The sequence below is a fragment of the Urocampus carinirostris genome, chromosome 3, assembly GCF_059441175.1.
Source record: "Urocampus carinirostris isolate Australia breed hairy pipefish chromosome 3, RoL_Ucar_1.0, whole genome shotgun sequence".
NCBI lineage: Eukaryota > Metazoa > Chordata > Actinopteri > Syngnathiformes > Syngnathidae > Urocampus > Urocampus carinirostris.
The window spans coordinates 55,311,896-55,332,624 of record NC_142351.1 but is presented as its reverse complement, the minus strand read 5'-3'; the positions used below and the strand labels follow the sequence as shown (position 1 = coordinate 55,332,624).

The 20,729-nt window shown below is 38.7% G+C and overlaps 2 protein-coding genes across 5 annotated transcripts; one reads left to right on the top strand and one right to left on the bottom strand.

The window, feature by feature from the left end:
* Positions 1-496: 496 nt before the first annotated feature.
* On the top strand, positions 497-4,800 carry mettl21a (methyltransferase 21A, HSPA lysine). Its single transcript, XM_088332570.1, has 3 exons — positions 497-670; positions 750-861; positions 3,574-4,800. The coding sequence occupies exons 1-3, from the start codon at positions 524-526 to the stop codon at positions 3,963-3,965; spliced, it is 651 nt and encodes a 216-aa protein (XP_088188696.1). The 5' UTR covers positions 497-523; the 3' UTR covers positions 3,966-4,800.
* On the bottom strand, positions 3,885-20,190 carry LOC148370171 (cyclic AMP-responsive element-binding protein 1-like). 4 transcript variants are annotated; one of them, XM_088332568.1, is made up of 9 exons: positions 19,464-19,819; positions 19,308-19,376; positions 19,121-19,205; positions 15,285-15,431; positions 15,097-15,197; positions 13,208-13,347; positions 10,181-10,363; positions 9,974-10,118; positions 3,885-5,622 (listed from the first exon to the last, which is right to left on the bottom strand). In XM_088332568.1, the coding sequence occupies exons 3-9, from the start codon at positions 19,196-19,198 to the stop codon at positions 5,478-5,480; spliced, it is 939 nt and encodes a 312-aa protein (XP_088188694.1). In that variant the 5' UTR covers positions 19,199-19,205; positions 19,308-19,376; positions 19,464-19,819; the 3' UTR covers positions 3,885-5,477. The 4 variants fall into 4 exon arrangements, with proteins under 4 accessions (XP_088188694.1, XP_088188691.1, XP_088188692.1 ...); XM_088332565.1 differs by lacking the exons at positions 19,308-19,376; positions 19,464-19,819 and adding an exon at positions 20,023-20,190; XM_088332566.1 differs by lacking the exons at positions 19,308-19,376; positions 19,464-19,819 and adding an exon at positions 19,847-20,000.
* Positions 20,191-20,729: the final 539 nt, after the last annotated feature.

The following is a 20,729-nucleotide window of genomic DNA, read 5'->3' as shown; positions in this document are numbered from 1 at the left end:
TTCGTGTTTAGGCTAAAACGTTTTATTTAGATTTTTGTTTGTAATATTTTCTGTTATATTAATACTTAAAAGTGTATTTCATAAATTAAATTTAAGTGAAATGTATGAATGTATCTACTGTTGCCCTTTTGCCACTCACCGAACACTTCTAAATATCCTTGTAAATATCAATCTAATATCCATTTTTCCCAGCCTGTATTTATTTTTTTCAACCTTTTATTGCGTGTTTATCCTGGAATAATTTTGATGGAGTAATAATAGTCTGTGGTTTATAATAACATGTGGCCTGTGCAGCCCTTTGACTCTTTGTGATTAAGGGCTATACAAATAAACATGATTTGACTTGACGTGCAAATAATGCTCACTACGTTATAATAAATGACAATAAATATTCTATTCTATTCTATTCTATTCTATTTAGTAGCTTTCGAACATCCATCAGAAATTTGATCAATTAGGCGGAAGTGGCAAAATTACAACCCCCAAAAACCGGAAGTTCATTTGTTTACATTTCTCCCGCACCATGGCGCTTGTTCCTTATGTCGGAAATGTTGTACCTGCGCTTTCCAAACTTCAAAATTCGTCAGTGAGTTTTCATTTCGCCAGTCATGATATCGTCATAGCACAGGATTGGCGTAAACTTGGAGTAGCAGCGGTTGTGTGGGACGCGGTAAATGAGACCTAGATCTCAGCATCTTTGCGCGATAAAGTGCTTGAAATCATTAGACAGTGCTGTTATTTTTTTCCAGGCTGTTGTCTTATGCATGTATTTGGAGCTCGGCCATGTCGATCTCAAAGAGAAAGTGTCCATAGAGCTCGGAGCGGGTACTGGACTGGTGGGCGTCGTTGCAGCTCTGATGGGTAAATAGCACCGATCTTGTTATAATGATGATGATCTAGAGCAGTGGTTCTCAACTGGTCCGACTTTTAGAATACATACGAGCTTTTTAAACCAAATTTAAAGCATTAAAGTAATAATACCCCTCATGTACAAATACATGCATGTTTAATAAAACCTGAAATATTTCACTGCAGTGTCTTCAGGGACTCTGTGTATTATTTGCTGCCTTTTATTGGTACAAAAACGTATTATGTTAAGAGCCACTTTTGGGTCACGACCCAACATTTGAGAAAGACTGATCATCAGTAGTGTTACCTAACCAGGCACACTGGTGTGGTTTTAAAACCAGTCAAGTGTGCCACAGAAAATTGCTATTTTTTGCTTTTAAAAAGAGAGTGCCATTGTTCAGGATCTATGTTTTTTTTTCTTGTAATTGCTGAGTAACTAACATTTATCCATATCAGTAGGTGACAGCAAATTGCATACTCATCAACCATATTCAATTTCTCTACTTAATAATAATTGCAGTTCCCCATAAAAGCGAAGATAAACCTTACAAACACAATACAGCACCTATTTACTCTCAACAAGATAGACTTTGCAGAATACCGCAAAAGTATTAATAATCTATGATGATGCTGTCATCTGCTACCAGTGACGGAGACAAAATTAGGCAAGATGAGATCGGTCTAACAAAAAAAAACAATTGAAAAAAAATTCCCACTTAAAAATTGTTTAGCAATGTATACACTTTTAAATGCTAAAACACCTGTAAAATATGAGGGAAACGTATCAACTATCTATCTATCTATCTATCTATCTATCTATCTATCTATCTATCTATCTATCTATCTATCTATCTATCTATCTATCTATCTATCTATCTATCTATCTATCTATCTATCTATCTATCTATCTGTCTATCTAAATCCATCCATTATCTGCACCGCTTATCCTCATTAAGGTCGTGGGGGTGCTGGAGCCCGTCTCAGCCGTCTTTGGGTAGTGGGCAGGGAACCCCCTTAACTGGTTGCCAGCCAGTTGCAGGACACACAGAGTCAGACAAGTCACTTGCTCATTCACAACTAGGGACAATTTGGACCAACCATCTAACCTTAAACGCATGTTTTTGGAATGTGGGAGGAAACCAGAGTGCCCGGAGGAAACCCACGTAAGCACGATCTCATGAATTCAGAACTGTGCCGCACATGTGCTAATCACTGCGCTGGCGTGCGGCCCTATATATATATATATATATATATATATATATATATATATATATATATATATATATATATATATATATATGATCTGTTCACGAGGTGGTACAGGAATATTTAATAACTTAAGTTTGTTTGATGTAACTGTTTAAGATTGTAAGACAAAAAAGTAAACTGAAAATGTATTAAATAATTTTGCCGATTTCAACTATTTTCTCATTTTCATGCCTAGATGATGTGCAATAACAATGAAAAACAACAAAGTTGGGATGTTGTAAAAAAAAAATTTCTAACAACAAAAAGTTTGTTTTCATTTTATATAGAATTGTTGTCACTTTACTAGAAAGAAATACTGTACACAAAAACAGCCCTTACACTTGAATAATAGGTTCAAGATAGAATGTCACCAGAATTCACCCAAATCAATAGCCTGTATTATCTACTGAGCCAAGTTGGCCATCAATGATAAGAAAAACATCCATCTATCCATCTTTTGTCCTGCTTATCCCCAGTTAAGCTGTAGGGGGACTGGGGCCCATCCCAGCTGTCTTCGAGCAGTGCGCAGGGGACAACCTGAACTGGTTGCAAGATAGTCGCAGGGCAATAAAAAAAGTGATACTGTCAATTTAAGCATCATGACAAATTAACCTTTTAAAAAAATAAATTGGGGCTCGGAATGTTTATATATTTTCAACAGACGATGTGCCCCGAGATTTTTTTAAGGAAAAAATTGTGCCTTTATTTAAGTTACTTATCTAGAATAATCCCTGGACTTCCACGGGGCTAGAGGTAACACCTTACGCCACAGTCCAAACCCAGCAGAAAACGTCCATCATTACGTTCAGGTTCGGGCTGAGCTTCTCTCTTGCTGTTTTTTTTTTTTTGTTTTAATTATCCACCCGTAATTTGTTCTGTCTTTTTCTTTGTGATCCATGCAGTGAAGCGTGCATTCAACCACACTGTCGGACACAGAAAAGTTGTCGCGCGGCAGGGAAGCAGAGTCGGCCAAACTCACCCTTTTTTCCTCCTCTCGAGTCTTCACAAATAAAATATGAAAATTTGGACTTTCTTCAGGCTCGCTCCCTCAAATCAAGTCAATTGGTTGGGTTCCGGGTGGTTTGGGGTTAAATACCTGCGTGCAGGGTCATCCTGAATTTTTTTGGGCCTGGTTTTACCTCTACCCAGGGCCATTTACCCCCCTAAATAAGCACGCAAGATTAAAAAATGTCTTGGAAAATGATAGTGCTGCTAAATGTAATTGCACTACTTTGCACTATTAGTACAATGTACTATTTTTCAACACACCATTATAGGTACAACTTAAACCAGTCTCCAAGCACTACCTAGCAAATATTTTTGCTTATCTAATTTTTGTTTTTTAGTATTTATCTTGTTCATCGTATACTGCCATGTATAATCTTGTTGAAAACTATAATCACTACTTTGTTATCAATGACAATAGAGACCATTCTAGTGCAGCACATTAAACTTAAATGTCTCTTGGATTCACAGGTTCCAAAGTAACCATCACCGACAGGAAATGTGTACTGGATTTCCTTTCTACAAATGTCAAAGCCAACTTGCCGTTAGACATCCAGGGATCTGTGGTGGTGTCAGAACTTTCTTGGGGCAAGGATCTAGCCCGTTTCCCCGAAGGGGGTTTTGATTTAGTCTTGGGGGCAGACATTGTTTACGTGGAGGAAACATTTGTGCCCCTGATAAAAACACTTCTTCATCTGTGTGATCATAACACCATAGTGCTGCTGGCGTGCCGGATACGTTACGAAAGAGATACCAACTTTTTAAACATGCTGAAGGAGAAGTTCACTGTGGAAAAGGTTTACTACGACAATGATAGGGACATCCATATATACAAAGCTCGTAAACAAAGGAGTGAGTTATGATTTTACATGAACATAAATGCATCGTTTTGAAATCCAAACATATCAGAAACACTTTTATTACCAGCTGCCAAAATGTAACAGCTTGAACATGTGTCAAACAAGTCGGTGCAGATGTCATTAAACAAAAAGCAACACAAATTATAACATATATAGACACAACACCAAAGAAGAAATGCAATCAAGGCTTCTTGGGTTGACTTAAATCCTTTGCAGTTTGTTTGACCGAAAGTCAAATGTCATGTGCAATAAACATTAGCACATTCAGACATAATATGAAGATTAGAAATTACTTTTCAAACATTTTGTGATCAATTACTTCTTAAAGTTGTCCCAGTGTTTACCGTTTTTAAAAATGGAATACAAAGTGTCACAAAAAATACAGAACATTCCAAATTCAAAGTAAGTTTACTCCCCTAAGAGTAGACCAATCAAGCAGCATACAAAAATATTGTGGTTGCTTTATTCCCCTTCCAAAGGCTCTTAAGAGACCTGTTTTGAAGACGACATGGCCTGCAAAGGACCCATGGAACATCAAATAGTGCATAATAACTATGCAGGGAAAGGCTGGTAAAAAGCATTAACTGGTTGAATTTACTCCAAGAGGAAAAACAATCACTTCAAATTTGAGATCTCTTCACTCTGACACAACGTGTACATCTGGATTGTTTCAGCAAGGAAAAGTGCATTCCGTATACAACAATTTCTTACTAATTGTAACTTTTCAATTTTCCCTTAGAGAAGTTCGAATACATCATCACAGCTCATCTGTAACTATGTATCGATTGCATAACAAGTTGTAAGCAGGGCAAATCATTTTTGGTGTTTATTAAAACAAGTCAAGTTTTGAATAAAAGCCACGATACAAAAAGCGTTTTCATACTATGTGGATAGCACACATATTTTTTGTCCATTATTCTTGCTCCAGATTTACCCATCATTTCTCATTCCAGGTCTCGAAAAAAGATCTTATTTATTGCAAGGATTATGGAACTCCAGTTTTTTTTTCTTGAATGATGCAGATGAGTAAAAAAATCGAAGCCAATAATGACCTGAATAATAAGATTATAGACAAAGTTTCCCCGCAAAAAATCTCCAAAGATTGTTTTTCTGTTGCAATAAACATGAAAACCCGCACGGGAAGCATTTTGTTCACGTAGCAAAGCAAAGCAAGCGAACAAAAAAAGATGATGGCGATCGAGGATCGACGAGAGATCCGAAACTCACAGATCAAATCTATGAGGTGAGATCTCCACAACGCGAAGGGAGGAGCGACTGTCCTGTCCTAAGAGCCGGTGGCAGCTCCATCCAAAAACGATTCTGGACACATCCTTTGCTCGTTTCATTTGTCAGCCCCCCTCTGAAGACATATCAGTGGGCAAAGATAACTGGCACCTATTTTCCCCTCTGAGCGACATAATTCCTCATTTTTTTAAGAAAGCAAATAGATTATAAAAGATAGAGTAGCGTCCATTTGCATGGCTCTTTGCTGAGTCTCTGTACATAGGCCGGTGACTACTCTGATTTGTGGCAGTACAAGTCTTTGAGGGCTTTGAGTTCCTCGATGAGGGTTTTGTTCTGGTTCTCAAGCACGGCCACTCGATTCTCCAAACATTTGACATACTCCTTTTTCTTCCTGCGGCACTCACGGGCGGCTTCCCTGTACAGAGAGACAAAAAGTCTTGAGAATTGTCTTCACGTGACATATAAAGCCTGATAATTAAAGCTGTTCGGAACTTATTTTACTTGCGGCTGCCATCACTGGCTTGTGTCATAATTTCAGCTTCTTTCGAGCATATTCATGATGCGTGTGCATGTTGACAGACTTGAGATCAGGGGTCTCAAACTCGCAGCCCTCGGGATGAGAACTTAAGGCCCCCGAAGAAGGTTTAAGGGGGATTGTGTATTATTTGAAGACTGGATGTTGTTAGTACTGTCTTGCAACCTAAAATGAGTGCTAAAAATCACAGCAATAATTTTTTTAAAGACTCAAACCATAAAGCAATATTTTTCCTCTTTTTTTTTTTTGCTAGGTTTTTAGGTTCCAGTAACCGCAAGATGGCAGACAGTTATGTCATCTCTCTTCTATTGAGGCTCGTTTTATGTAAGAAAAATAGAAATTTAACGACCGAGTAAAAACAAAGCACATCTACGTTAGCTCAGGGGTGTCCAACCTTTTTGAAGCTGCTTTTTGTTAATTAGAGCAAAGGGCTTCCAGTTTATTTGCATTTCTAAAATATTTTGATACATGTGGTTGATATGTTATGACCAGGTTAATTATTGGAAATAAGGTTAAAGAAACTCAGTCAATCACTAACAAAAACATTTAATGAGAACATCACAATGACCCAGCGCCTTTGACCCATTTACAAAACCGGTCTGCGGGCTACTTAGGTATCCTTAGGGAGATATCTGCAGGGATCAGAATGGAGATTTTCATTTTCAGCTGAAATAGCCAGCGTCCAGGAATAAACCAGGGCGGAGCGCCCCCCCCCCCCTATGTCAACTTATGAGGGATTTGTATTGTAACAAATGCAACAGAGAGACTGGATTGCACAACCACACGCGAAACGATCCGGTAACTTGGCGAAGAGCTATCTTACGATAATCGTGGATACATTCGGCTAACTAACAGGATAGATACCGAGTTACAAGGCCGGTTGAAATTAACCAAAGCAATTAATGGCTACATAATCTCGAAAAAAATAATGTACTTGCTATTCTTGTTATGAAATCACCTATCCCCAATTTTTACTCGGTACCGTTTCGGTGAGAAGAAAAATAAAATAATTATAACGTATAGTAAAAAAAAATAAGATACTGTTTATCCTGGCTCAAGTCGCTACTTTTTTGTTACATTGTAAACACTGCGCATTTAAATATTTTGCTCTTTTTTTTCGTTTTCTGTTAAAGCAATAGTCAATATGAGCTAGTCTTTGTAATTGTTACATGATCTGAAAACACATGATGTAAACAACTGGAAACGGTGTCAGGGACATGATGCCATAGGCGTACTACAGATAATGAAGTGGGCTTAAATTGTAAGAAATTGACGTTAATTAGTTCATTTTTATGCCTGTTTTAGGCCGGTGTCATAGACTCTGGTGTGGCTTGTACAAAGACAAAATTGAGTTTTGTTCTTAAATTTGAACATTGTGGGTTTAAATCAGGTGTGCTATTTAGTCTGGAATTCACAGTACTTGAAGCAGGTTTCTTACTTTCAACTTTTACCATGCTTGTTGAAAGTTTGTCATACTGAACATTTCTCTATGCAATGTAGTATGCTACACTAATACATCGAAAAAACTAAAAATGCGACAACGAGAATGTCACCCTCCACCACTCCCGTTCCCTCTATAGATAATATGTTCTGCCCTAGCTTTGCTAAGAGTCAAATAAAAGTATTAAAGCTCTTTGAACTCCATCGGGCATTGTAAATACATACTTTACTCATTCAGTGCCAGGCGTTTCTCTCAAATGGGAAGTGCCGGACCCAGCCAATATTTGCCATTTTGATTCACTTTTGAAAGCTGGCCTACGGAAAGCCATATAGGCATAACTTGAACCCTCAATTTTCGTTAAAAAAATTGGTCTTCTAGCTTTTACCATTATGCAGTAAACAACAGTTGAACATTTCTTGTAAATACTCGTTTCCAAGAAAACCTTTTAGAAAAACGGCCTTTTCTGTAAGGATGAATTTCAAGAAGAACTTTAACTTTGGTGATTTTATATATATATATATACTGGACTGTCTCAGAAAATTAGAATATTGTGATAAAGTTCATTATTTTCTGTAATGCAATTAAAAAAACAAAAATGTCATACATTCTGGATTCATTACACATCAACTGAACTATTTCAAGCCTTTTATTATTTTAATATTGCTGAATTTGGCTTACAGCTTAAGAAAACTCAAAAATCCTATCTCAAAATATTAGAATATCATGAAAAAGTATACAAGTAGGCTATTCAACTAATCACCTGAATCATCTAATTAACTCGAAACACCTTGCGAGGGTTTCCTGAGCCTTAAAAACACTCAGCTTGGTTCAGTTAACTAAATCACTGCTGATCTGACTGCTGTCCAGAGGACCATCATTGATACCCTCCATCAGGAGGGTAAGACACAAAAAGAAATTTCTCAAAGAGCAGTGCAGTTTCAAAGCATATCCACAAAAAGTCTGTTGGAAGGGAAAAATGTGGCCGGAAACGCTGCACAACCAAGAGAGATGACCGCAGCCTTAACAAAATTGTGAAGAAGAGCCGCTTCCAGAATTTTAGGGAGCTTCAAAGACAGTTGGCTGAAGCTGGAGTCCAGGTATCAAAAGCCACAGTTCACAGACGTGTCCGGGAAATGGGCTACAATAGCCGTATTTCCATGGTCAAGCCACTTCTGAACTCAAGACAACGGAAGAAGCGTCTGACTTGGGCTATGGAGAAGAAGCACTGGACAGTTGCAAAGTGGTCCAAAGTCCTCTTTTCAGACGAAAGCAAGTTTTGCATTTCATTTGGAAGTCAAGGCGCCAGAGTCTGGAGAAAGGCTGGAGAAGAGCAAAATCCAAGTTGCTTGAAATCCAGTGTGAAGTTCCCACAGTCAGCAATGGTTTGGGGAGCCATGTCAGCTGCTGGTGTTGGTCCACTGTGTTTCATCAAGTCCAGAGTAAATGCAACTGTGTACCAAGAGATTTTAGAGCACTACATGCTTCCATCTGCTGAAAAGCTCTATGGAGATGAGTATTTCATTTTCCAGCATGATCTGGCACCTGCCCACAGTGCCAAAACCACCAGTAACTGGTGCACTGACCATGGCATCACTGTCCTTGATTGGCCTGCTAATTCCCCTGACCTGAACCCCATCGAGAATTTGTGGGATATAGTTAAGAAGAAGATGAAAGACACCAGACCTACAAATGCAAATGAGCTGAAGGCCGCTATCGAAGCATCCTGGGCATCAATAACACCTCAGCAATGCCACAGGCTGATTGCCTCCATGCCACGCCGGATTGATGCAGTAATCCGTGCAAAAGGATTCCCAACCAAGTACTGAGTGCATCAATGGACATTTTCAAATGTTTGATTTAGTTTTGCTGTTATAAAATTATTATTTTTACTTGGTCTGAGGAAGTATTCTAATATTTTGAGATAGGATTTTTGAGTTTTTTTCAGCTGTAAGCCAAAATCAGCAATATTCAAATAATAAAAGGCTTGAAATAGTTCAGTTGATGTGTAATGAATCCAGAATGTTTGACATTTTAGTTTTTTTAATTGCATTACAGAAAATAAAGAACTTTATCACAATATTCTAATTTTCTGAGACAGTCCAGTATATATATATATATATATATATATATATATATATATATATATATATATATATATATATTTGTGATACCTCCAATAACTAAACAATGCGTTCCATAAACATAAGTCATTTTGCTTGCAAAATAATATTTTATTGCAAGGATACTGAACCTATACATGAACGATACATGAACTTTGCAAGAACTTTTCAGCGCCCGATGTTTACGGTGAAAGTATCACATGATTTGGATTGTAATGGCGATCACAGATGTGCACCGATCGTCATCCTCTTGTGACCCAACAAAGACTTAGTCATCTTTTTTTAGAAAGAATAATGCTTTGAAGCGTTATCAGTCTGTACTTATACCTTTGCTTTCAGCACCAACTGTACGTGGTATATGGGCCGCCTAGACACTGCCATATGGTGTCATACCATGGAGACAGGAAGTAAAACTAGGCATTTAGTGTGTTGGCAAAAATCTGATCAAAACCACTCCTGCCATCCAGTGTTGATTTATCATGCTGAAATATTTTCCAGAGGCTTGATACTTACCAAAGGGCTGAGCCAAAGCATAATAGTTAAAAAAAAATGTTTTGACACTCAGGGACAATGCTTTTGAAAATGTATCTGTACGTTATGGCAATGAATAAGTTCATAGAAAAACTTTTTTCAAAGACACCAAAAACAATGCACCCCACTTTTAACGCACCTGTTTTTCATGAGGCGCACCTCCCTTTTGCGTGTCACTTCTTCTGTTCCAGTCCCCGTGCCCAAAACAGGCGAGGTAGCCATGACAACCCCGGCGCTGGTTGGTGCTGTGCGTATTTGATATGCCTGAACATCTCCTGAGGCGGCTGAAAAATAAGAATGGGAAGTTCAATCTAAAAAAGGAACTGCATGCGCAATCTAATCTCACCTTGTACAACCACCTGGTTGCTGGGCAACAGGATCTGCTGCCCATCACTGGTTTGGGCATATTGCAAAATGGTGGCGCCAGATTGGGCTCCAGCAGCGTTGGCCATGGTTAGCGTTTGAAGACCCTGAACGCCATCAGTCCCATTATTGGCAAGTTGAATGGCCCCTCCCTGGGTAATGGCAACTGTGGGGAGAGTGGGCTAATTATTAAAACGTGAAGAATTTACAATTACTCCAAAATAATAGACAAGACTTATTCCAAGATACAGTAATGCCTTGTGTATCATGGTTTTTGGTGACCAGTACCCCCCATGATATGCTCAAATCCACTCAGTACAATCCACATTTTGAATTTGCGCTCCACTGACCCCAACTCGCAGCAATTGTCAACCAAGGATAATGTATGCCGGCTGCACGGGTGCTGTTTATTTTAGGCGGAAAGAATGGAAGGATAAATTTGCCACGCTTGAAACAAATTTGCTCTCTGCCACAATGCTCAGCGAAAGATACTGTAACATGGAATAACGGGTCACGGCTACATCAGTACAGAGCACTTTAGGCAACCAGTATGGCAAACAGCAACTTGAACTGAAGAATGGAATATCTGTTCTGCTGCTTCTTGCCCTCCGCAATAGTGGACCGGCATAACGCATCGCGACCAAAACCGTGCAATTTATTTTAGGTGGGGCAGAACGACAAGCCTCCAGCCTTAAATGTGTTCTGCTTACAGCAATATAGGATCGGAGATAATGGACCACGGCTGTCGTTGACTATTTGTTGGCCAGAACGCCAATAAACAGCCACCAGGCCCACCAAAAGTGTGCTCTTCTGGTCCCTGGCTGCAGCAACATGTGATTAGGGTTAAAGATACGCGGAATATTTTTTCACCCGCGAAACAGAGAACGCTAAGTACAAAGTGCAAAATAGAGGGGGATTACAGTCTTGCCTACTTGCAACCGGCCACTTAAAATTTATCACGATAGTACTCTTTAACCTTCTAAATTAATTAACTGGAAACCAGGAAAATTAATAGCGCTTAAATTATTCCGTCAAAATTTAAAAGTAGGACACGAGCCTGCTCAAGCTAATGCAAGATTTCTCGCAGCTCCTAGCTTAGGGCATAGCGTCACATTACTAATGATAGCACGGCTCAGTAGGGTTGTAAATGACTGTAGCTTCAGACTGGGGGATATATTGTAGCACCAAAATAAAATGTTATCATTAAGTCTTATATATTACAATTTTAATTATTTGAAGAAAAAAAAAACACAAGGCCACTAAACCGGCAAAAATAAATTTAAAAAGAAATTAGGGGCTATCAAAAAGAAATCCCATGCAAAACATTCCGAGAGAATGATTGGTTGGTTGGATCCCTTAACCACGTTGGTAATAGGGGCATCATTTCATGTAGTGTCTTGAGCAAGTACAGCCTGGTGGCACCCATCCCTCTCCAGACCAAGATATTTTTCCACCCGATCTCAAACCATGGACCTTTTGCGTGTTCGGAAAATGTGCTAACCACTATGGAAACATGAATTTCTGATTTTAAATCTGTTTAATGCACTAAACCCCATATTGTAAATTATTAACACATTATTTTATCATTGCACAAGTAATTTGGACGCTAAACTTTATGTGTGAAAGTATTAGCACACAATTATATAATTTCACATTAGATAGGGCGCTCTAGTCCTGTGTTGATAATTTCAACATTGCCGACTATCTATAAAACTGAGAAGAACTGAACAAAAAAAGCACAAAATAGAAAATCACATTCTGCAGATTACTTAGCTGAAAATAGTGAAATTTTCCGCCAAAAACGGTAATCGAGCAGCAGAAAGTTGGGGCTGGGACCGGCGAAAAGCGGAGCTGAAAATGAGTCTGACATAGGCGACCTGGGAGAGGAGGCAGCGCATCATTTACCTCCCGTGTGTTAGTTGTTTAAGAGTGACTGAGGATAAAGCTTTCCTTGGATTTTGTTATGTGGAGTGTAACTGATGGATGGGTAAACATGTTCTTGATCCTAGATATCTGAATGACTCTTCATATGTCACCTCATTACTGACATTACCAGGCATGTCAGTCATGTAACCTTCATATGGTTGGTTGGTGGATCCCTTATCTACTAGGGTAGTAGAATAGAATAGAGAATAGAATATGCCTTTATTGTCATTGTTACAACATGGAATATGCTGTGACAACGAAATTGGACGACTCCAGTCCCACATTTCCAGTGAGGATAAGGAAACAAAGAAAGTGTGTCTTAGGCAAATACAGCCTGGTGGCTCCTATCCCTCTCCAAGGCTGTAAACTTATTCAACCTGTTGTTCACCATTTTATTACAATTTTCCTTTCGAGATGACATGATTTTTTTTTCTTGTTTGCAAAAATGCAAATTATACTACTGACGCCACTTATATGTGTTTTCTTCTTATTAATGCATTTTTTTGGTTAGTAATATTTATGATCTGGATCAATTTACTGTCCGGAAAATAGTATCCTTTTTTAATAATCAGACCCAGCTGTAAAAAATTCAAATCAAACTCCTAGATTCGTACCCTAGATAATCTTTTCAACTAATGAATTTAAATATTTCCATTTATTGGCTAGTTCTTCTTCAATTCAAGTACTGTTAATGCTACCAACAGTGCTGACTAGTAGCTAGAAGGAGCCAATGCAATCGTTAAAAGCCAGCGCTGCTGGGGTGTGAGGGACACTTTTAAATGACACTGACACGCTCTCTTTGCTAATCCCCTTTTAACAAACAAGGCTTATGCAACCTGTGATTAGTCAACAAAATTTCTACTGTGATATAACTAGCTTATGTATTTTTTTACATTGGCACTTTATGCTAGATTGCATTTCACATTTCTTTACCAGTTTGTAAGATAGTCATCTTAGAAAACTGGAATATTTGTAATAGTATTTTATTGTGAGGCCGCTGCAAAAGTTTGTCTTGTCTTAAGGACTCAATTTTGTGGGATTAATGTCTCACTGAGCTTTACAAGAGGGCGGGCAGCAAACGTACTGTATTGGCCGCTGCTGGTTTGGTAGATGGGCGTGGGCATAGTGACCGTGGTGATTGCTGGGGCCGTGTCGTCTTCGGACTTTTCTTCCTCAATGCACGCAACTGCTGGAGCATCTGAGGATAAGTCGTTTAGGATTTTCCTAAGTGGAAAGACATGAAATGAGAAAATATAATTATATGACAATAGACAACCAACCAAAATCTAGCAAGACACCCTTTTTTTTCTAAATTGCAGCCAAGATATTCTGTAATCTCTTGCAATTAATGGGGACCAAAACCTAGAACTGGGGTTGCAACCTTTTAGAATCAAAGAGCCATAAAATCAAAATATTTGGGGTCTTTTTTTGGGAGAGAGCCACACCATATACTTGAAGACAAAATTCAACAATACCACTAAACTGAGTCAAAAGCTAACTGTAATGTTTGTCATTTCACTGTGTGACGTTTGATGATGGAAAAATAAATAAATCGGAATAAAAATCCAAATACAAAATGCCAGAGCCCGTGTCCCCTCTAAAAATGAGCCCATAAAATAATCCATGTTCACTGTTGAGACGCATTATGATAAAACCCACACAACAAACCTTAAACCGCCGAAATACCAGCAATGCACCAACAGCAGTTTTGATTGGGTGAGCGGTAAGGTTGTGTTGGGCTATGCTCGGAGCAAAAGCACTCCGTTCTGTCTGATACCCAGTGCTGTCTGCGTCAAAAGTAAATATGTCGGTATCCCTGTTTGCAGAATTTTGTGACATTTTTACACAAGAACATTGCTCGCACCATAAAACCATAATTTATGAAAAAGACGATTAAAAAGAGCCTTAACACTCTTAAGTAACTTTGAGAGGGGTATACATTCAAAGTGGTATATTCATATGGGACAAAGACTCTGGCATTATTATTACTTTGACTTTATGATTTTAGCAATTCAATATATAGACTACGATCGCTTTTTTTTTTCAATCACGCCAATCAATATTTCCTGATCAACACATACAGACTACGATCGCGACACACAGTTTGTCGGAAGCGCAGCGCTGAGAAGCAAAGGAATAACCGAGGGCGTGTTTACGTGAACGGGAGTGAGATTCTGTAGGGGAGTCGGAAATAGGCACAATACCGACCTCCACTCGCTGCAATATGTGGTCGCAGTATATGGATCGCCAAAACTAAAGCGCACAGTATACTTAAAATACACTAGTACAGAATTTTTTTTATTAAAAACTGTTTTTTTTGTTTTAAATTCACCTTAAAATTGAATTGTAGCGAGCACTGGCTATTGCTAAAAGTGGGCAATATGTTTAACTTGAGTCACTAGTGTTGCTAGTAGTATAAGCAGCTAGTGTCGCTGTTGCTGGCATTCGCGCTCCTCAATAGGTGATGCGAGGCCTTAATAAGAGAGAAAATTAAAAGATGAAAATTCATGTAAAATATTTTAGAAAATCAAACCAAAATTTATTTTAATTTTCAATTTCCTTTTTACATAAAGTATTCATCAAATATCAGGTGAAAATTGGGGGGGAAAGTAATTTATAATTTTTTTTTATTAAAAAAAAAATCAGCCACCCAGTTTATTGCAGTGAACTGTGATGCTAATTTGAATTTAGTTAACTGTTCCCCCATTATTTAGCACACTCAGTCGCACTTAGTTAAACATATGCAACAACAAAGTATATATGTACATAGTGTTTTCCTTTATGTATATTCATATTTGATTTTACTTGTACTGTATCCAAGTTTTGAATTCCTTTCATCAACCTTGCACACTTGGGTGCAAAGAACATTTTACTGGTCTTTTTATGTTAATGACAACCAAGACAACCTTAGATCTCGAGGCAAACACTTGTCACTTTGAAAAGCTAAGCTAAAAATACAAAAAGAGAACAAACCTATATGAAGGTCGTCTAGACAGGATCTCTCTCCTTTTCTGAGAATCGGTGACACTGTCGACAGACTCCTGAGAGTCCTCGCTTTCTGCAACTGTTGAAATCTTTGCAGGAACAAAAACAAATTCCCTTCACATGTCGAACGTTTTTGGGGATTTTACCAATCTGGTCGTCAGGTATTTCTCACCCACCTGAACTGCTTGGACCTGGGGGGACTGGATGACCGAGGGCTGGGCTGCTTGGATCACCCCGTGCACTTGGACAGTTTGGCCGTTGGGTAGTTGAACTAATGCAACGGTGGGACTGCTTGACGAAACTTGACTGGGTGCTATGGAGGCCTACGAGGACAATGTTTAAAAAGAAAAAACATCCTCTACTAATGCCATTAAAGAGACAATGTATTGAATTTGTTTAGTATTTTGACAAACACACTATGTGACATTAACGGCTGTGGACGCCAGACCTCTATTTTTCATTTGAATCAGTAACAGCCACTGATGGTTGTCAGCGTCAAAATTCCACAGGAAATGTGTTGCATGATTTTGTGTTCTTGCGTGAAAAAATGAATTGATTAACTAATGTGCTTTTAAAAAACTGCACATCTCCCAGTAGTCATGGATTTTAACTACCCAATTTTCCGGACTCCTGAGTATAAGTTGCACCTGCCAAACAATCCATACTGTAAAATTCGGACCATAAGCTGCGACCTTTTCCCCAAGCTTTCAACCCTGCGGTTTATACAACGATGCGGCCAATTTATACATTTTTTCCTAACGGCCGTCCGAGCAGTAAAAGTAAGATTTTAACACAGGGAATACAGATGCTCCCATACTTACGACCATTCGACTTACGTAAAACGGTAGATACGAGCATTTTTTCGTCGAAAAATATGCGGACATTGCTGTAAGTTAGATTTTGTATTGAGTGCACCTTTTTCCGAGTACAGGACATTACTGTAGTGCTTCTTTCCGCCGCTACCGGCGTGTGGCGCTGTGAGAAGTCACCCAGCATCCACCCGGAAGTGAAAAAAAATCGCTACCTTTTCCTAATTGGTTATGTAAACATCTCTCCTTCACCTGCTTGTAATCCCACTGCTGCCACCAATGTAGCGTGTAATTTGTGTGGGTAATGTAAGACGCATAAGAAAACTTGATGCGATAGAGAAAATGGTCTGAACGCTTTTTTTCTGCCACTTTTAACCACGGAGGAGGACCTCTTGAAGCGCATGCCCCAAAAGTAAGTCAAACTCAACCTTATTTATCTTTATAGAGCATATTATTTTGCATGACATGTTTATTTTTTTAGCACAAAACAATACAGGTTACTTATACAAGCCTTAAACATACATATACAATCCTTAAACATACACAATGTAGCACTGAGGCAAAATACGAATAAATTCAACTTACGAACGATCGACCAGAACCTCTCGTTCGTAAGTAGGGCAGCGTCTGTGAATGTCTTGAGTAGGGCAGCGTCTGTGTATGTCTTGAGGAAGACACAAGTTTAATGTAACTTCATGATTTGCATGATCAAAGCCGGCAAAAGAAACCCTCATCATAGAAAGGGTGTCAGACAAAGGGGGGGAGGGGCGCTAACTACCATATTGGGAATAATTGTACGAGTACAAGCGAAACGAACCAGTTACAAGAAGCAATGTCCAACATAGCAGAAACATCTAAGGAAAATTCCTATTTATGTGTCGGCAATATCACGTGTTTTGGTGTAAATATTTTTCACGGTTGGATTCTGTGGATTGTCCTTAATGTAACAGAGCCAGTTTCGTCGACATTTAAACACGTTGAAGACAGCCAGGGGACGGACTGGTGGATTACGCCAGCTTTATAGTTTTCAGGTATCTTGTTTCAAACTGATGGTGATGTTTTCTGATGAGTATATTTTGAAAAGGTCAGAGTTTAAACTTTCCAATGATTTGTGGAGTGAGATGTTTCAGTGTCTGCTGAGATTGCACAGACACGTATTTGTTTATGAAAAGTCCAGCGGCTCACTGGCAGGCCGTTGGAACGTCAAAGGGGTAGAGTACCGTATATTAATATAATTCTTTCTGTGAACTGTATTTCTTTGTAAATATCTCACGTTTCAATGAGGGCACATGCGGTTTATAGCCATGTGCAGCTTATGTATGTACAAAACGTTTTTTCCTTTAAAAATGTACCCATGTACATTATGGAAAAAATCACTGCAAGACTTCAACTGAAACTAGATCAAATCAAGAAAAGATGGAAGCTTGTCACACAATTTTTACATGACGTCTAAACACCTTACTTTTTTTAAAATTTATTTTATTAACATTTTTTGTTATTGTTTCTTTTGTTATTTATGGGTATGTCAATTGTATATATTTGTATGATGGATGAATCAAACCTCTGTCAAAGTGTGTGTGACAAAAAGTTATTAAAAAAATAAAAATAATGTACCCAGATAAATGGGAATCCGTCGTAAACATTTCTGCTTCATTCTTGTAATCCCTTTGTTTTGACACATTATTTCCGTTAGAAAAAACGAATTGTGAAATTATTCCTGATACAGGGGCGGCAGTAGCTCAGGAGGTAGAGCGCTCGTCTTGGGATCAAGGGATCCCAGTTCGAATCCCGGCTCGTCCGTGTTACATGTCGAAGTGCCCTTGGGTAAGACACTGAACCCCTAATACCCCCAAATAAGCAGGTTACCGCCTTACATGGCTGCAAGGCCGCTATTGGGAAATGTGGAGCAAATTGTAAAGCGCTTTGGGAAGTCATTGACTTGAAAAGCGCTATATAAATGCAGATCATTTCATTTCATGCGGTTGTTAGCCCTCCCCTTTCGATTGACAGCTTTTTCATACGTTAAGCTAGTTTTATTCCTGCACAAAATTACATTAAACTTGCGTCTTGCTAGACACATTTATTCCGCGTGTCAAACTCTTACCTTTACTGCTCAGGCGCCCTGACGGCCGTTAGAAAAAAAATAATGAATGAATTAGCCTTATTGTTGCATAAGCCGCAGGGATGAAAGCTTAGGGAAAAAGTCGCAGCTCATAGTCCAAATTTTACAGCAATTGTTATTCATTTATTTGTTGATTGTTATTATTGTTTTTTATTTTTTTCTATTTTCAACGAAAACAAAACTGAAAAGTGTAGGACTGTATTAAAAAATGCTACAACAAATTATGTTTGATCATTTCATGAAGCTGTTCTGCATAGCATTGGAAAAAAAACGTTTTTAAAAAAATGCGATAAGTCACGCTGCATCCTCCCCTCCTTTCCTCTTACCTAGTGATTTGCGAGTCCCGGAACAGCATTAGTAAGATAAAGGCAGATAGGCACAGTGGAGTATATAGTATAAAGGCTCTTTATACTTAGTTAAGCATTGTGAACACATACTTAATAGGGAAAACATCCTACTTTCAACTTTTTATGGACACATCAAACGCAACACTCCACCTTTAAGTATATGTTTTCTAGAAAATTGAGATAAAATTATAAAAAGAACTTGAAAGAAAAGGTAAACGTATAGTAGACATCAGAAATGACAGAAACATTACAAATTAAATATTAATAACCTGAATTACATTCTGAGCCACGGTGATCGCAAATGAAGAAAAACTTTAGACCACATATTTAGACAATTTAAGCTTTTAAAAAATGAAAAACACGAAACTGGTGTCGGGAATTAGTGGGAAGGTGTGATTATTTATGAAAAAGTGTGCCTTGGCTCAAAAAGGTTGAGAAGCAGTGGTCTACAGGTAAAGGTTTAGCAGTGAAAATATTAAACTTTCACCCATTTCTTTCAACAAACGTTTTTTCAAAACTGTGTGCAACGGAAAAATCTATAAAAAAAAAACTTTTGTCTCTTTTTAAAGCAAATACTGATTTTAGTAGCGCTTGCAGAAGATAACTTATTATTAGGCGTTGACTTTTACTTACGGCGTTCTTTTCTTTTTAGCGGGGGTCTATATAATTGAAGTGTATTGATCACTACATGTCTATTACATGTTGAGATATCAGTGTTGCTGTGACGTTGTTACCTGAATCAGGGCAATGTCAGACTCTTGCTTCACGCTCGTTTCACCGCTTGGCTGTGTATCTGCACAAGCTTCCATCATTTAAAATCTGCACGAAAAAAAAATCCTCTTGAATGCCCGTGCATTGGCTTGAAATCATAGTCTCCATCCTGTAAACGTGCACAGCGAACATTCAACGGAGATGCTTTACCCCAGTAACGTGAATCCCAATAAGGGTGTGGCTTTAAAAAAACGCGGACACGTTATTTTATTTGAAAATCTGTGGAGAATAAAAATAAACGATCAAGAGACTGCTCAAACAAAACAACGATGAACTCGTTTAGCAAATTTGTTTTCTCGTCGAGACCTGTGCAGAAGTACTGCAGGGAGCATGCCGTTAGCCAACATTTCTTCGTTAGCATGCTAACAAGCTAACAGGAAAGTATTAAGATTAATTCCGCTAAAAATGAGACTTTTGAGTTCCTATTGCGTAGTCACAACGAGACGTTAAGGACTAAATAAAAACACACTTTTTGAGTTTTATTCAATCATAATTTGATTTTTACTGCAAAATTGCAGCCACTGAGGATTTGCGAGGGAAATTTTTCTATAAATGTGTACCACAGTTTATACCCTTCGTTTATGTTCAACGATGCATTTGCTAAGATGTATCACACAATCTGCTTCTGTAACTCAGTCCGAATGTGTAATTAATATGATTCACCCCTTATCATGTAAAATTAACGTAACCCATTCTCTGTGTAATTCTGGATCTTTTTTTCTGCAAGCATTGCATTGACTCATTTTAGTTAGCCTCTACAACGCCGCCGCCATGATTTCTTTGTTGTGCGGATTCATGTCGCAGATAAACGTTGCGGGTTGAGCCATCTAACTGTCTTGCAAAGATCGGATGCGTATCCTCTTACCAACACAGACTGGCTTCGTCACTCCCGGGTCTACGGAGCTCCACTTTTATTCAGACCGACACGTAAGAGACCGCGTCAGGCTACACCTCCGTCGCGTCACCGAGAACAACAACACAGAGAGGAGGACGAGGGCTACGACGACAGCGGGAGCCGGAAAGAAACGAACAGGTCTCCGGAAACGGCCGAACGTGGCCGAGAATCCGACAACTCACGAGTAAAGCCGAGAGTTTCTTCATCTTTTCATTCATAAGAGGTAGCAATACAACCATTTTGTTTGATAAGCGCCACCCTCGGTTCTAAAATGTTTTCGAGATTCAAGATTGTCTTTATTGTCATTAAAGGTGGGGTTCGTCGTTTGAGATGCCCTTAAAACGTTGAAAGTAGAATTTTGTGTCTATTTAGAATGTGTTAACAGTGCTCAACTGGGTTCAAGAGCCTTTATATATGTTTCCCACCGCACCCATCTGCTTCGATCGTACTTGTTGTACCCTTGGTGTTTCGTTCATGGAGCACAAGAAAATGAGGCAGGGTGGGGGACGGGGGGAATACTCTAATAGGCAAGAGGAGAGTGCTTTCACGCACGTGTTTGCGGTGTTCTTTTAACCTAAAATTGGTAAAAATTTTAACCTAAAAAGTTTTCAAATACAGCCCAAATGCCAAACCAAACCCCCCAAAAGTAAAAAAAAAAAAGAAGGGAATGTACATAC

Excerpts from the sequence above, each read along its gene's own strand:
- mettl21a (XM_088332570.1), top strand. The coding sequence starts at position 524 with ATGGCGCTTGTTCCTTATGTCGGAAATGTTGTACCTGCGCTTTCCAAA. Across the intron at positions 671-749 it reads CAGCGGTTGTGTGGGACGCG|GCTGTTGTCTTATGCATGTA; the intron begins GTAAATGAGACC and ends ATTTTTTTCCAG. Across the intron at positions 862-3,573 it reads CGTCGTTGCAGCTCTGATGG|GTTCCAAAGTAACCATCACC; the intron begins GTAAATAGCACC and ends TTGGATTCACAG.
- LOC148370171 (XM_088332565.1), bottom strand. The coding sequence starts at position 19,198 with ATGATGGAAGCTTGTGCAGATACACAGCCAAGCGGTGAAACGAGCGTG. Across the intron at positions 13,348-15,096 it reads TCTAGACGACCTTCATATAG|GAAAATCCTAAACGACTTAT; the intron begins GTTTGTTCTCTT and ends CTTTCCACTTAG. Across the intron at positions 10,119-10,180 it reads CAACCAGGTGGTTGTACAAG|CCGCCTCAGGAGATGTTCAG; the intron begins GTGAGATTAGAT and ends CTTATTTTTCAG.